This window comes from Siniperca chuatsi, linkage group LG5, assembly GCF_020085105.1.
Source record: "Siniperca chuatsi isolate FFG_IHB_CAS linkage group LG5, ASM2008510v1, whole genome shotgun sequence".
In the NCBI taxonomy this organism is placed as follows: Eukaryota; Metazoa; Chordata; class Actinopteri; order Centrarchiformes; family Sinipercidae; genus Siniperca; species Siniperca chuatsi.
Genome location: NC_058046.1, coordinates 14,972,952 through 14,988,629, shown reverse-complemented (window position 1 = coordinate 14,988,629; position 15,678 = coordinate 14,972,952). Strand labels below are relative to the sequence as shown.

Sequence of the window (15,678 nt, the reverse complement as noted above, 5' to 3'; positions counted from 1 at the left end):
GGTGGTGCACGATTCACCACCTCAGTGGGTATTTAATTGCTCCAGTCTGACTTCATAAAGCATCTGCATTTTTTTTTCACGCGCACAATTAGAGAGAGCCCACAGAGAAACACACACACACACACACACACGCATGCATGGCTCTGTAGTCATGCACTCGTTCAAAGCGCTTGTGTGCAGACACACACGCCGCAGATGCACATAATCTGTATTTCAGATAGCTGTGCTCCCACAAGATGGCTCAAGACCATGATGATAGGGAGTGACAAATCTGGATATAGAAGACATTGTTCTCACTATTGAGGGAAATCCATCCCTGCCTTTGAGAAGTGTGTCTAATATGGTGAATATAGATGATATCATTCATGGGATATGAAATTATGATACAGATAACAGTCAAAGTTAAGACTCTGTGCAATAACTTGTGCTTAGTGAAACAGCAGGGGGGGTTTGAGAGTGAGCTCATGCTTACTCTCATGGGTCAAATAAGAGCTTAGACAGTCTCAAACTGTCACCTTGAAAGCAGGACAGACAAACTTGCATATAAATGTTGTGTATGTATGCTGTGTTGTGCACGTTTAAGCCATCAAAGTGTTAACTATCTAGGATAACACCTTGAATGAACCATTGATCCACATGCTTAATGTCACATCCAATAATACTTTAAATTAAAAGGGTGTTGGGAATCATTGATAAGGTTTTGCTTTGCCTCAGCTTTGCAAACACAAAATTTTGCTTGAGGTTTATCTGAGAGCAAAGGTCGCTGTATCTCTATCTGCTGGTCATGCTCGCTGGAGGGAGTACTAATAAACCTGAGCATGCAGTATGTGCACGCGCACACACACACACACACACACACACACACACACACACACACACACACACACAGAGGTTAAGCATGACGGATTAGATTAGGAATTGTGGACTAATTAATGTGTATCTTGGGAGACCTGTACAGCATGCTTATTAGTGGAGACAGCAGCAGAGAACATGACAAAACATAAGTGTTGTTAATTCCCAGTATTAAATCAATTTAAACAGTACACTATAGCTCTATTCCCTCCTGTTTTATTCAGTTCAGTGTAATAAGAGAAGCTAAAGATAAAATATTGAAGGTTGGGACCTGCTGTTGCAAAATATCTTTAAAACTTCTCCACTTCTCAATTTTGAAATATTAAAAAAGGCAAAAAATAAATTCATAATGAATTAACTAAACTATGGCAGCTTTCACACTGCCATAGTGCCTGTATCAGGTGCAGAGCCCGGAGTTAGTTCAAATCAAATCGTTCAAATCAATGTGAGAGGAAAAACAGCCAATGAAATAAGCATCAGTAAAGTCAATTGTGGAGAAGGATGGAGTGACAAGTGCTGCTGTAGGCTACTTCACATCCTGGGCAGGGCCTGTGTATTTTATTCTACACTGTTCTGTTCAGCTCACAGTTTAATACAATGAAACAACAAACTGCTCTTGTTCGCACACAAGGTCCTACAGGTCAGTGTTTATGTGTATGTCAACAATGTTTTGGGTTGTTTTGAGCGTATGAACAGTACTACATTTGTGATGTGACCTCTGCTAGACTCTCTGGAGGCTATCGACCAGTTAGATCCATTTGTTTTCCAGGCATTTCAGACGTTGTCCATTTCTATCACATTACTTTGACAGAAATTGAATTTCCTCTGATGCATTTTTATGTATCCTAAGTGCTGTTTTGTTCTCACTGGGAGTATAGCATTTCTAGTGGCGTGATGATGCAAAAACACTATGGGTTTAAACAGAAAAAGGGGGAAATGGATTTTATTTTAATATGTGTATTGACTTTCATGTTGGGTTTTTTTTCAAAATGTTTGTCAAAAAGTATTAGTCCTTCCAAGTAAGCACCATCCGCATGGTACAATGGCCATTGACTAAAGGCTGTTTCAAAATCTTTCAAGAGCACATAAGAGCACATAGAGGACAAACATTATCAGTGTGCTGGGCTTTCTGTCTTGTTAGTCTCCAAAAGATTGCCATCTTTCTGACTGTAATGGCAGCACACAGTGAGGACATGCACCTATTCCTATTACAGGGTACAAACAAATAGCATGAGTCTGCAGTTTTTTTCCCCAGCTCTTGTTTCTTTCCTTCTTTCTTTTACAGGCAATAACATCAACAGAGATATTCAATTCTGTGGATGAAGTGGCTGGTTGCTGGTTCAGTTTCAGCAATTTGCCACAGAGCTGCAAACAGTGGCACATCTAGCCCATCTCGTTAAACACGCCGTGGGTCCCGTATGGGATATTGACAGGGACCTCAGCTCTGCCCAGCTCAGTGAAGGTCTTGGCATCCAGAACGAGCAGGAAAGTACTTTTCTCCTGGAAACAGAAACAGAGGAGATTAAATATGTTATGTAAAGACAAAGGTCACCCTTTTCACAATAATGATAATGTAAAATGCATGCATAGTAAAAAAAAAATATATATATATGAATGGTCAGGTCACACAAAAATAATGACTGACTGTGGTTACGTATCGTTTTTCTTCATATTTCTCACAGTACAGTGTTACAATCTAATGCCAATACTAGTCAAAGCAATGTTGTCACTAATGAAGTTAACGATGTCTGCTGCAGCTCTTGTACATTGTTTTTGTGTTTGTTTGTTTTTTTGCAGTTGCTAACTTACTTCTCTGGGTGTGATGATGACTGACAAGACCACTCCATCATCTTCCTCAGTAGCTTTGGGCGAAGCAACAAAGACAGGCTCAGACGGATACAAGCCAGGATAACGCCACACCTAGACAGGGAAGATTACATAAACATCCCCTTTACTCTGAGCTGTTTCATGTTATAAAACCAACTCCCAACCTGCTGCCCTCAGTGATAGAGAAACAGCGTTAGAAATAACTTTGATGTGATAATACCCGGCCCAGTTAACATTGAGGGCTCCCTAAATAGTCTTTGATTAGTAGAGACCTTAAGCTCCTTGGTGTGGACATCCATCTTGAGCAGGGAGTCACTGAAGATGTGTCCAAAGCCACAGGAGTAGAAGTAGCGGTAATGTCTGCCATTGTACTGGTCATAGTTGATCTGAGGGAACTCAAGGCCACCGTACTGCAGCAGCTCGTCGTCGTGAAGTTCCTCGTGGGTCATGTAAATCTGTAGGGTCACAGGAGAAAGTCAAGAGTTTTCTCAGATCAGTGCAACTTTTACATTTTAGCCAGAAGAAATGTGCCCAGTTAATGCACACCAACAGACCTGATTTACTGTACACTGCTAGGCTGTGAGGGCTAGAATCAATACCGCATTATTCTCTAAAACAGGTAAATGGATACCTGCACAAGATCCTGGGCATTCATTTCAAACTTTAGTTAAGAAAAAATCAATGTCTTTTAATTTTACTTTAAAAATATATATACCTTCAATTGCAGTTACAAACTCTTCAGTGACTGTGGTAACCAGCAGCACTTTCACAGCTGTTTTTCAGTCATCACACAACACCACTCTCACTTAGTGACACAGAACAGTGTCACTAACGTAGTCGTGACAACTAAAACATCAGCCTTTCTTTAAACATTTCAGATTTATTCTACCATAAGAAAATACATGAACACACACAAATGAACAGTGTGTGTGTGTGTGTGGGCCACGCATAAGCTGTTAAATGGCAATTGTTCAACTGCATGGTGGACTCTCATTTTAACATCATTTTTATCTTCTGTAAGTCTTGAAATTACTATCTTGCAGAAAGTACCTTTAGTGTCTCATCATGCTGAGTAATTGCACAGAATGTGTGGGAGTGAATTGGCTGTATTCATCATGATTATAGGCCTCATTCTTAACTTGATTCCAGTAAAACCAGATTGAGTGTAATGTACAGTTAAACGTATTACTTTATATACAGAATGACCGTACTGCACTCTGTTTAATCCTACCTCTCCTGGTTTTGTCTTCTTTGCTGTGGCTTTATAGTTATGCAGAGTGACAAGGTTTTGGTCCAAAGGAGTTTGTTCGTCCACAGTCAGGGGTAGGACGTATCTCCTTGGGAGGTTTCTGCACAACGAGTTGTAAAACTGCCAAAAGAAATCAGAAAGACATGGAAAACTGTAAGTGTGGCTTCTTTGACTGAAAGGTGCAATGCAACCTCAGGAACAATCAGACAAAAACAGATAAAAAACACTGATGCAAAATAATGTTATTACATGGTAATAATTCAATTCAAATTGCAGAGATTTCAAAAGCTTTTTCATCAGAAAATGAACTGTTCATGAGAAAGTAAAAGTAAAAATATGACAATATCAGATACAATTGAACTATCTCTGCCTAAGAGACAGAATTTTCTAAAAATTGTAAACGAGAAAGAGAGAGATGACCTTCTTTTTTCACCATAGAACCACAAAAACATCTCTAAATCCTTGCTGATTCATGTTTTATATTTTTCATGTGTTGTGGACATTGTTTAAAGTAAGAAAAAACTGGGTGGATGGATGAATTGATGGTAATGTTAAGAATGCAAAGCTGAGCAATGGTGGAAACAGAAACACATTTCATGCAATGAACACATTTTCATTATATGAAAAACACTTCCATTAATAAAAATAGATTAGTAAAAGCCAGCACTTCAATCTGAGCTGCTCACTGATGACAAACCAATAAAACATCATTATGTCAGGCATTTTCTATTGTGTGTGTGTGTGTGTGTGTGTGTGTGTGTGTGTGTGTGTGTGTGTGTGTGTGTGTGTGTGTGTGTGTGTTGCATGTGATTCTCAGTCAAACTGTATGCATTTACCTTGTCCATTTCCTCTCCCATGCCTCTGCGGAGGTTCTCCAGTGTGAAGTCTCCAATGACCTCACCATCGTCCCCACAGCACATGTCCATAACTAAGAAACCCTCATCTTCAAAAGCATTGATTTGATACAGCGTGAACATGGATGCTGCACGGTACTTCACTTCACTCTTCTGTTGGACCAGTCACAGCAACCAGTCAGGAAAATATTAACAAATAATAATATAAAGGCTGTTGGACAAACAAGAAGGAGTGCCTGTGTTGGTTTTAACATTTGAGGACAAGCGCCCTTGCTGCACTGCTGTTATTGTGTTGTACCTTCACATTATGAAAGTGTGATATTGTATGCTTAATGGGTATGCTGTGTAATGAGATGAGAAAATTGAGAGTAACAATGTATGAGAAAAGGCTACACCATCAGAGTGTGACTTCATCAAAATAAATAAGGAAAAAACTTTACCATGCATGAAGAGATTAGCTTGCAGCTTTCCTTTTTTGTTCTGACTATTCAGCAAACAGGCGTGTGTTTTCTACTTGACACTTTTTTGTATGAAGTAAGTCTGCTGCTTTGCAGTAAACTAATCTTAACCCACCTTGCCAGTGTGCCTGTTGACCAAGTGGAAGATGGTTTCATACTGAGGCTCCCAGGTCATGACTTTATGAAAGCTCTTTCCCTGGATTCTGTACAGCATGAACTTCAGCAGGTCCAGCTTTATTGGCTGCTCAATGAACACAATGTAGTTCTCCGACATGACTGGAGAGGGAGGGCACACACAGGAGGGAATGTATGCATTAATCAAACACACAACTGACACATCTTGTTAATCATATTTTCATCATATTTCATCATATATCATAAATTGGACCAGTAATGGAGGGTTTGCAAAAATGATGCCATGAAACTCTTTTTCTGAAGTCTTTTCTGAAGCCTTTTTGCAGGAGGCCACATCCACTGCTACTCCACTTTTGGGCGTTCAGTTTGCAAAGTTTGCATCTTTCTTGCCTCAGTACTAACCTTTCCTGACACTTGAGACAAAAATATTGCGCTAGCACATAAACACATGGAATGGGGGCTAAACATTGGTGCCAGACAGTCTGGCAGAGCAAGGTGGTCTATATACTGAGATATAATCTAGGAACTGGTGCAGTACAAAAAACAAATGGAGCAAATACGTGTTAGATTGGGCAGAGCAATGAAGTTGTGCTTGCATTAGCTGATTGGCATCAGCGTAATGTGTCATTATCAACGGTTTCATCATCAACTGCTGGGCTATCAGCTGACTAGTAACATCCAGTCATATTCACACAGGTGCACAGCCTGACTTTTTTACTTTTACTCTGCTGATACACTAATGCCAATGCTGTCGCAGCTCCCTAAACCACCCAAACCTCTACATTACTCGCTAAGTTTTTGATACTGTTGACTTTACTAAGATCTAATATTTGTGTATTTGTTTATTAGGGGGATTAGTCCTCCCAACAGAGTCCTTGTTCCTGCTGGGATTCTTTAAGAGCTCCTTCAAAGAGCAGAGGCTATTCCACCAAATCTAACTGTATAACAGTATGCTATAAATGATCAGTTCTTGACAAAAGTGTCTCTAATATAGACATATAACAGTAAAAACTGAAACTAACAAGAAAAAATCAAACGCTATTACACAAATTATTAGTAAAAAGTTGTGTTTGTGATTGTGTGTCTTTTGAACAGATTTAATGTTTTTAGAGTATAAGAGAAAGTGTGTACTTTTGTGTGCGAGTCAGAGTCAGAGGCAGAGTTACAGACAGAGCGAGATAGTGAAAGCTGAACTGAATGACAAAGCTGACAAAAAGAAGCAGGACGAGACTAGAATTCAAATTAGTATTATTCAAACTAATAAGAGAACGAAAAAATTGTGATGCTCTCTTTCAGTGAAGTAGACTCAACCCTGTCAGTGCGGGCAAAAAACTAAAATTTTGCTTAGAATTAATTCCACGTCAGTATACATCCAGCATGCAGACTACTACTAGAAGGTGTAGGCTGTCTGTTATACTGTAGGGTGCATCTCACCAAAGCTGTGATAATAGGAAGGTTTCCTGGGATCAGCTGCACAGATGGAGCAGATCACTTTGGCTCCATTCAGGTCTGCGAGTCGTCCGTTGCTGCCTTCTCCTCAGGAGGAGGCACACGGATGATGTTGTAGAAGAAACCTGCGGATGACAAAAAATCTAATGATGTTGTACAGTAGTTGTTAGGATGGATCACATAAGGATATTTATATAAATGGTTGGGTAGGTAGACAGGTGGGAGGCAAAGAAGCAGTGAAGGAAGGTTACCGCTTTTGCCGTAGGAGTTGCCAATGTTGCACGTGGCCCCCTCACAGTCATAGTGTGGGTGAGCTGTAGCTGAGTTGACAGCAATGTATTGACTCCAGTCTATCTTAAATGGACAGCATCATCATTTTTGTTATAATCATCATCTTTGTCACCAGTCACCCATCTTCCTTGTCTTTACCCTCTGACTGTTTATCAGCATCAGCTCTCAAAAGAGACTTTTTATATTTGTTATACTGACCCACCTTCTCCTTCGTCTCCATGTTCTGTGGATCTACTCGTCTCATGTAGTTAGTTTCTGTGCTGACATAATAGTCTCCCTTGTACTTGACAAAGTTCACACTGGCATTATCTGTGGCCTCTGTTCACACATACAGATGTTAGGAACATATTAAATATAGCACTTTCATTGTGCTCACAGACATCACTGGAAATTACTTTTTTCCATCAATTTCTTCCTCCTTAGTTTTTCAGAAGCTTTATGTCATGGTTCAGATTGATCTTTCCCTCAGAGACACACACACTTGTGCACACACAGACACACACACACACACACACCTCAATAAAAACACCCAATAGTAACACCAGCTTTCATTAGGCTGCAAAAGCAATATACAATACAGCACCTACAGTCAAGGGCTGACTATTTCTTTGACTTTTACTTTGCCTCTAGTAATCTGGAACAGCTGCCTTGTTACCTATATGCACAAATGAGTTGAATAGTATAATAATGCATTTGGCACTGCTGGTGCTACATTATGCTGTGCTGAAGTGGATTACACATGGGAATATGCAATATGTAAAGAAGACACACGTACTAGGAATCTGAAAGCGTGAAAAGAAGCGTGCAAAGATGTTCTTGCAGGGATCAGGCATGGCTAATGTCCTGAACTCTGACACCACGATGCGGTCCTTCTCTGAGTTGCGGACATACGAGTCACTTTGCAGGAATCAGCTGCTGTAGGTGACGTTGCCCTCACAGATGTGGAACCGGTGCATCATGGCCATGCCGTCAAACCAGTGGGTGTATCTGAGAGAAGAAAGACTTGTGTAAGACAAAGTAGAGAGATTGGTGTGAGCACTGTAAGACAACGGATACATTGAGAAATACTCATCATCATCTATCTTTTGTTAAATATTGACAAAGATATAACAAACGTCTGTATGGTCAGAAAATACAGATTGATCTTTTAAATGACAGCAATAATAATAGTTATATGTACAGGGAGAAGAAGTGAGCAGACTAAATGTATAACTGTTTTAGTTGTTGTATCAAAAGACCTGTCAGTCAATTTTTGGTGAGATAGCAGGTTTCAATCCTGTTCTTTAAATACAATGAATTACTGATATATGTCTATCCTGTACTTCCTTTTTTGTAAATGTTTTTTTAAACTGTCAGTTAATTTGAGTAATTTATGCACTGTATGTGTTTGGCCATGTTTTTCTCCCATAGTATTTCTCAAATACCTGTCTTTCCCAAATTCAAACTTCCCAGGGCCATTCCTCAGGAAGCTGCCATTGATCCAGGTTGGAACAGTTCCCTTGATGGTGGTGGAGATGGGATCGGGGGTTTCCTCCACAGAACGCACCAGAGGCGCCAGGCTCTCCAGCCCATTGGCCTGCGGATATCGCTGCCTGCTGGATACTGAGAGAGGAGAGGAGAAGAGAAGAGGGTCGCTGAATGGCAGGTTTTTGATTAAAGTACACTGTAAAATCTATGGAGATAAAGCACAGAGGAACTATTTAGATACATGATAGCACGCAATACTTGAGCAACAGCTGAACTCTTGATCCCACAAACCCACACTTCTCCCACCTTTCCCAACTCTCTCTCTCATATGCACACACACACACACACACACACACACACAAGCACACAGGTATATTATGGAAGGCCAAGTGGACCATAAATGCCTCAGAACTGTAGTGTACCATCCAACAGGCACATTACAACCACAAATATGCATACACAAGACGTGTGGTGCTGTGAACCATTTATAGCTTTGGAACTTTGAATCAGTGTGAATAAGGAAGTGATGTAAGATCCTACAGAAAACCATTTGTTAGAACAGTTGATCACAGACACAAATAATTCACGCTTGCAGGTGGGCATTGTCAGTGTGGCATACTAATATCATATACACAATTGTTATCAAGAAAGGTCTTTAGCAGCTTTATCATTTTTTTGATTGTGTTATAATTGCGTTCTAAACAAACAGTATGTCACAATTTATGGTCCTCTGCAGCTGCATTTTAAGCTATCAGCACTCAAATCAAGCAATCAAAGTGTACAAGTGATTAAAGGTTTAGTGAGAAAAAACATTCTCTCTTCTGTGGTAGAAGACATTATGTACTGTAACATCTGCTTGTGTGATCTAATGGCTCTCTGGGGTCATGCACTGTGAATGACACCTGCACTATCTACTGTCCATTATCCAATAACCAATTCCCGTTCATTACTTCATATCTCCACATATAATAGAGACTGTAAAATATATATATGAGAGTTATGTGATTAACAAAAGCAAATCATCGCGGTTCAATACAGAGCCCCATGCTGAGCTTAGGTTACAATATCAGAGTTTTTTGACTGTGTGAATTGTTATTGCAACCAATCAGCAGAGCCAGAATTTCGTTCATTCCCATAACACTAGTTCAACAGACAATAAAAACGAGAATGTGCAATAGAGAGATAACCGCTGTATGCTTTAACAATCTCTTACAATGTTGACTTTGTGAGTTTTGATTGTGATTACTGCAGCATTGCAAATGATGCCTGAATGTGTTCTGTCATTTTTTAGGGGGGTATTTCATGTAGTTTCATACTGCTGCATTCAAGTCTCTTGAAAATAAAACAGCAACACTGACAAGCCCAGAACTGTTGTGGATAATAGCTTCAGGTATTGCTTTTTTATCTTTCATTTTTGGATAATCACAATTACAGTAGTTTATTTGTAACAAATTATTTTCCTCACGGTGCCAACAGTATGTCAGTGTACAAGTGAATGACCTTGTTGGAATAAGCTGTCATATTCCTGCACATCTTTTCCATTTCTGTTCTTTTAATTTTTACTGTGCAAGGACCTGTCAGAAAGATTTCCTCTTTTAGTTCACAGCTGAGAATGACTAAAAGCTGTTAATGAGACATTGTGCATATTCTTTCACCAGCTCTGATTCAACAGGATACCTTGGAACAGGAACAATAGAAAATGCCAACATGTCCTATTGTAACTGCAGCTCTGATTTTGAAATGCAACAAAATACCATTATGACTAAACCATATAATCTAAATGCACATCTCTGTGTGCATGTGTGTCTGTGTGGAACTTTATAGAAGGCTATTGCTGTTGTCCCTGCTTTTAAAAGAGGATACACCAAAACACTACACTGAGTTATGCTACACTTAGTCAAAATAAATCATAAAATAGCATGACAAGCAAAAAGTACCCCTCTTTTAAAAATTATGACCAGTACTTACCAGACCAGTATCTTTGTTGTCATTTGTCAATTAATTTATCACAAATACAACAAAACAAACATCTTTACTTTTGCTTCATATTTTGAAATAAATGATGAATGAAATCAATCTGCTAGAATAAAATATTAAATCTATAGCTCAGTCTCAGTTCATTCTTCGATTGTTTTGGCTACACATCTGAAAGTGGTGTCTACTCACTGCTGTGTGTCTGAGGCTCTGTGGTCTAGGACATGGTTGGTTATTCTGCGGATTTGATCAGACAAACACAGACGATTTATACAAGCCCTGAGGAAAACCTTTGAACCTTTGGTCCATTGCCAAGTCAAATAAGCAATCCCAGGCACTAAACAACAGTAGCAAAAGTGACAAAATTAATAGAGCTCAACGCTCTCAAGACATGGTTGTGGATTCCAAGAAGAACCCAGCCCCATCACCCTGTGTGACTCCCCTGTTGACACTGTGGAGTCCTTCTGCTTCCTGGGCACCATCATCACCCAGGACCTCACCAAGAAAGCCCAGCAGAGGATGTACTTCCTGATGTACAGCTGAAGAAATTCAACCTGCCCAAGACAATGATGGAGGACTTCTACACCGCCATCACTGAGTCCATCCTCACCTCCTCCATCACCATCTGGTACACTGCTGCCACTGCCAAGGACAAGGGCAGACTGCAGCGTATCTTTCGCTCCACTGAGAAGGTGATTGGATGCAATCTACCTTCCCTCCAGGACCCTGAGGCTGCAAGAAAGATTGTGGCAGACCCCTCCCACCCCTGACACGAACTGTTCCAGACACTCCCCTCCTGCAGGAGACTGAGTCCATGAGGACCAAAACCTCAAGCCACAAACAGCACAAACTGTAATTTTAATAAGTCATAACAGTCATATTGTACATATTCTTTATTATTTTCTTATAATATTTGTAATATCTTATTGTCAATTTTATATTTATGATTCTTGACCTTCAGTACTTGCTTTATCTTTCTTTATATTTCTTCTATGTTTATTGTTTTGCACCAAAATACCAAAGCAAATTCCTTGTATGTGTAAACCTACTTGGCAATAAAGCTATTTCTGATTTTGAATACATTAGTGTAGATTTCTAAAGGATAGCAAACAAAAAACTTAATTTGGTATATTTTTCCTAAATCTATTCTGGAAGAAAATGAATGAATTGATTGAATCATTATGCCATACACAAAGGCCCAACATCAGAGCCATACAGTCAAGGTTCTTCTTATCTGTGCCCGTTTGCTGCTTTTATCTAATCTCACTATACATTGTCTCATACAGTTTAAAAGGCTGCTGTGTCACACACGCATGGTTCCGACACATTTTTGCTGAATCAAATTATATAAAATGTCTATAATTACTGTAAATATTACAACATGGGGCAGCAGAACTTCTATGCCAAAACTGTTGCAGTGTCTTTAAGCCAGATACATGTACAACAGTCATGGGCGCGTGGTCAAAACAAAGTTTTAAATAAAATTTTAAACTAATTTCCTGCATTTCTACAGTACCTAACCTAATTTATGGTAACAATAGAGGATCATTTCCAAAACATAAAATACGCTAATCATAATTTTGTATAGGCCCTATTCAATCTTAGAGTTAGATGAATAATAATGACACATTTTGAGATTATATGTTCCTCACTTTGTTAAATGTAACTGCATGGCTCATAAAATCCCATTTGAGCCAATTGTGGTGAAGCAGGGTTGGATGGAAAACATGCTGGACAGGGGGTGCGTCCTCTAATAGAGGTTTGGGAAACACTCTCCCAAGGATAGTCCGCTGTTGTGTGGGGCGAGGAAGAGAGCCGGGCAGCAAATTAACCTGAGATATTAACAGTTATTGGACAAAATCACAGAGGGGATGTTGTGGTAAAATAAAAGGTGAGTAAACTATAAATGTCCGCTGGCTAAACTGTCCAATGTTAGGTAATGGTAAACTCATAAAAAGGTGAGTAAACCCTTGCATTTGAAAAGGGTGGTTAAACTGCATTAATGTGCGTTTATCCTCCACTGCACCCCAAATAATAATCGGCGACATTTCAATCCTACTTTAAAGTTTCGCTGGAATCAGTGTGCCAAGCAGGTTCATTTAACATACACTAGACTGTCTTTTCTCAGTCCATGATTGCAGTTAGGCTAAATGGCATATTTCTCTGCTTTGTAAACACTCCTCAAAGGGTGGTCCAAAATGTTTCATTTTTTTTATTAGACTACTTGTTTTTGTCAGTTGCTGAGAATAGTAAATCGATCATTGATATAGGCTGATTAAATATAATCACCTGATTGTCACCTGACCTGTCTGTATTATGATAAGTTTATTTATAAAAAGACAGAAAGTGGGTTATCAAAACCATAACTTTGCTCCCCCTAACTGAATAATGGGGATGCATTTGCTCCACTTGCTCCAAGCCCTTTGCAATCTGGAAGTTCATCTTTTAGGTTGAGTGATCAAAGGAAACTTTAGGAAACACTTAGCTGCTGTTAAAATATAAATACACATGAACAAAGCTAATGAGGATTTTTTTCGAAGACCACTCAGCTTAATTGGCCATGCAATATTCTGACAGTGTGTCCAATTCTGATAAGCACTGTTTTCAAGTTCTGTGATACTGCATGCTTCCCAAGCCCACAAGTTGTGGTGGTTCCAAAACCAAATTGCTATGAATAACTCTGCAGATATGTGTGTATAACTGTAAGACAAGCAGAAGAGCAATACTCAAAGAAAAAGACTAAAGACTAAAACTAAAGAAACAAACAACACTTTTTTGTGAATGACAGCTGTGGCCAAGACAGGGTATAAAGTAGACACAACTAAGATGTACGTCTCTAATATCTTTTTTATAAATATTTAGTTTGGAAGAGAGAGTAAGGGTGCAGCAATACATAGAATCAAGGGTAAAAACAGTGTGTGAGTCAGGTAATTGATTTAGTTTATTTAGTTATCACAGAAAAAGGCAGAACAGATATTATCCAGTGAAAATAGGAACATGGAGTGACAGTAAACTACTGGCACATGAGCACAAGAGGCACAAATGCCAAATCAAATAAATTATGCATTCAAACAGCAAGCAGTTCTAAACACACTATAGCACTGTATGTGGTGAGACAGGCTGCACCCAGTCCCACTACGCCCCTGCTACTCTTTCCCACTCAGCATGAAAGAAATGGAAACCTGGCAAGTATGTACAAGACCTCTAAGAAAACCAGTTGAGTCATGATGTGCTTATGAGATTTAATTAAATCAGTAGTTCCCAACCTGGCAGTTTCTAGGGGATGATAAGCCAAAAATGTTGAGAAGCACTGAATTAAAACTGCAGTAAACAAAGGCATCAAAATGAAATAAACATATGCACCAACAATCAAAAAGCAAAGGCCGGGAAAACCTTCTGTTAACATCAGTAGGAAGGAAATGATGAAAGCAAATCAGCAGCAGACAGCCGATGCTTCGATTTACTTTAGCCCTCCGGCTCAAAACACACTGCCTGTGGCAAATAAGGCAGCGCCTGGAAAATACAACGGTATATTTTTTTAAAGGCAAAAAGCTTAACAATATGGACGTTAGTGGTCTCAGAATGGACTAAACATTAGACTATTGCTACAAACCAAAAGATCCACCACACTGTGCATAGATACACTGCATACCAGTGGTGGTATTGTTGGATACAAAGAGGTATGCAAGGGAAATTAGTTAAAAAAAAAAAACAGCAGACTACAGCCAATAGCACCGGCCTGCCACAATAATATTTATACATTATTGCAAAATCTTTCTCCTTTGGCCCACATGGTTAATGTCAGTGGCCAGTACAGAGTTTACTGCTCCCAAAGTGATATAAACCAACCATAAACCTCACACAGTGTCATTCAGGGTTCAGCTGCTGTTCTGATATGGAAAACAGGCTGAAGTTTAAATGTTACAAACCCCTGGGGGGGTTTCAGTTGATGAGGTGTTCTGCTTTGCTCAGCCATGAAACTAGTAAGCCTCATCCCACAACATGACAGACTGCATCTGACTGAATATAAACATATTTCAATGTTAAGGAGCAGATTTTGAAGATCAGAGGTTTTGAACTCAATATGAAGGGTCTGTGATATTTCAGGTCAGGATGTTTTGCTGCAAAAACTGCATTAACTGAGATCACTTCATCTATTTTTAAAATCTTTTTTCCTGTTTAATGTAGTTATATCAATTCAGCACACACCTCAGTTCATTATCTTGTGTCATCTGGCCTCTATCAAATTAATGGATACAAGAGGTTTAATCAGAAAATGGGAAATGGAGGCATATATTCTGGACACTGGCCTGTAATACATTTAACAATGTTTTACAGATTTGAAGAGTAATTTTGATTAGCTATCACTTAATTGCAAAAATCGCAGTAGTAGAGAAGCTCACACATGCACAACAGGGATGCATGCGCATGTACACTAGTACACACAGACAGACACAGACACACACACACACACAGGCCAAGTATGTCTAAGCGTTGTAGAAAGGGTTTCAGTCTGGACACTGTTTTCAGATAACATGGGACTGATGTTCCCGTCCCATTTCTTCACAATTGAGAATGACTTCTGGATGGGAGCCGAAACGTCTTGATTCTGAAAACAGTGTCCAGATGACTACGACTGAAACCCTTTCTATGATAGAACACTCCTGGACGAATGAGGGACTACACCGTCTATGTCTAAGCATGTTTTTGTTGCTATAGTTGCCTTTCAAGTGTTTTCATCCTGTCAAGTACTTGATCCAATCTGTAAACTATAGATGGGTAGCTCTAACCAAACTTTGAAACAACAGTGTTTTGTAGATTCAGCTCTTAATATCATGTTCAATGTCTGACCTTCTTTTCAGATGCTGCAACCCAGTTAGATTGAGGATTGAATTTCTAAATGACTCCCTTTACAAAGCCTGGATGTAGTTTCTTACAGCAAAGTGACACAAAATATAGCATTGAATTTTTCTCTTTTGCAAAAGAATACAATTCAGTTTGGTGTCTAAACAGATCAATTGTCCCATCTAGTGGTGAACAGGGAAACTAAATGATTCATGAACAAAAAGTCCAGTCTGCAGTCTGATGAAAATGTTTTTTTAAATTCTGAAATACTTTGTAT

At 39.2% G+C, this 15,678-nt stretch overlaps 1 protein-coding gene across 1 annotated transcript; it reads right to left on the bottom strand.

Moving 5' to 3' along the window:
- Nucleotides 1-1,341: 1,341 nt before the first annotated feature.
- Nucleotides 1,342-10,782, bottom strand: bco2l (beta-carotene 15, 15-dioxygenase 2, like). Its single transcript, XM_044198041.1, is given in 13 exon segments — nt 1,342-2,352; nt 2,662-2,772; nt 2,952-3,134; nt 3,911-4,048; nt 4,765-4,935; nt 5,356-5,516; nt 6,810-6,890; nt 6,893-6,949; nt 7,076-7,178; nt 7,318-7,433; nt 7,891-8,102; nt 8,540-8,717; nt 10,749-10,782. Coding segments are annotated over 13 exon segments (1,662 nt in total). The 3' UTR covers nt 1,342-2,235.
- Nucleotides 10,783-15,678: the final 4,896 nt, after the last annotated feature.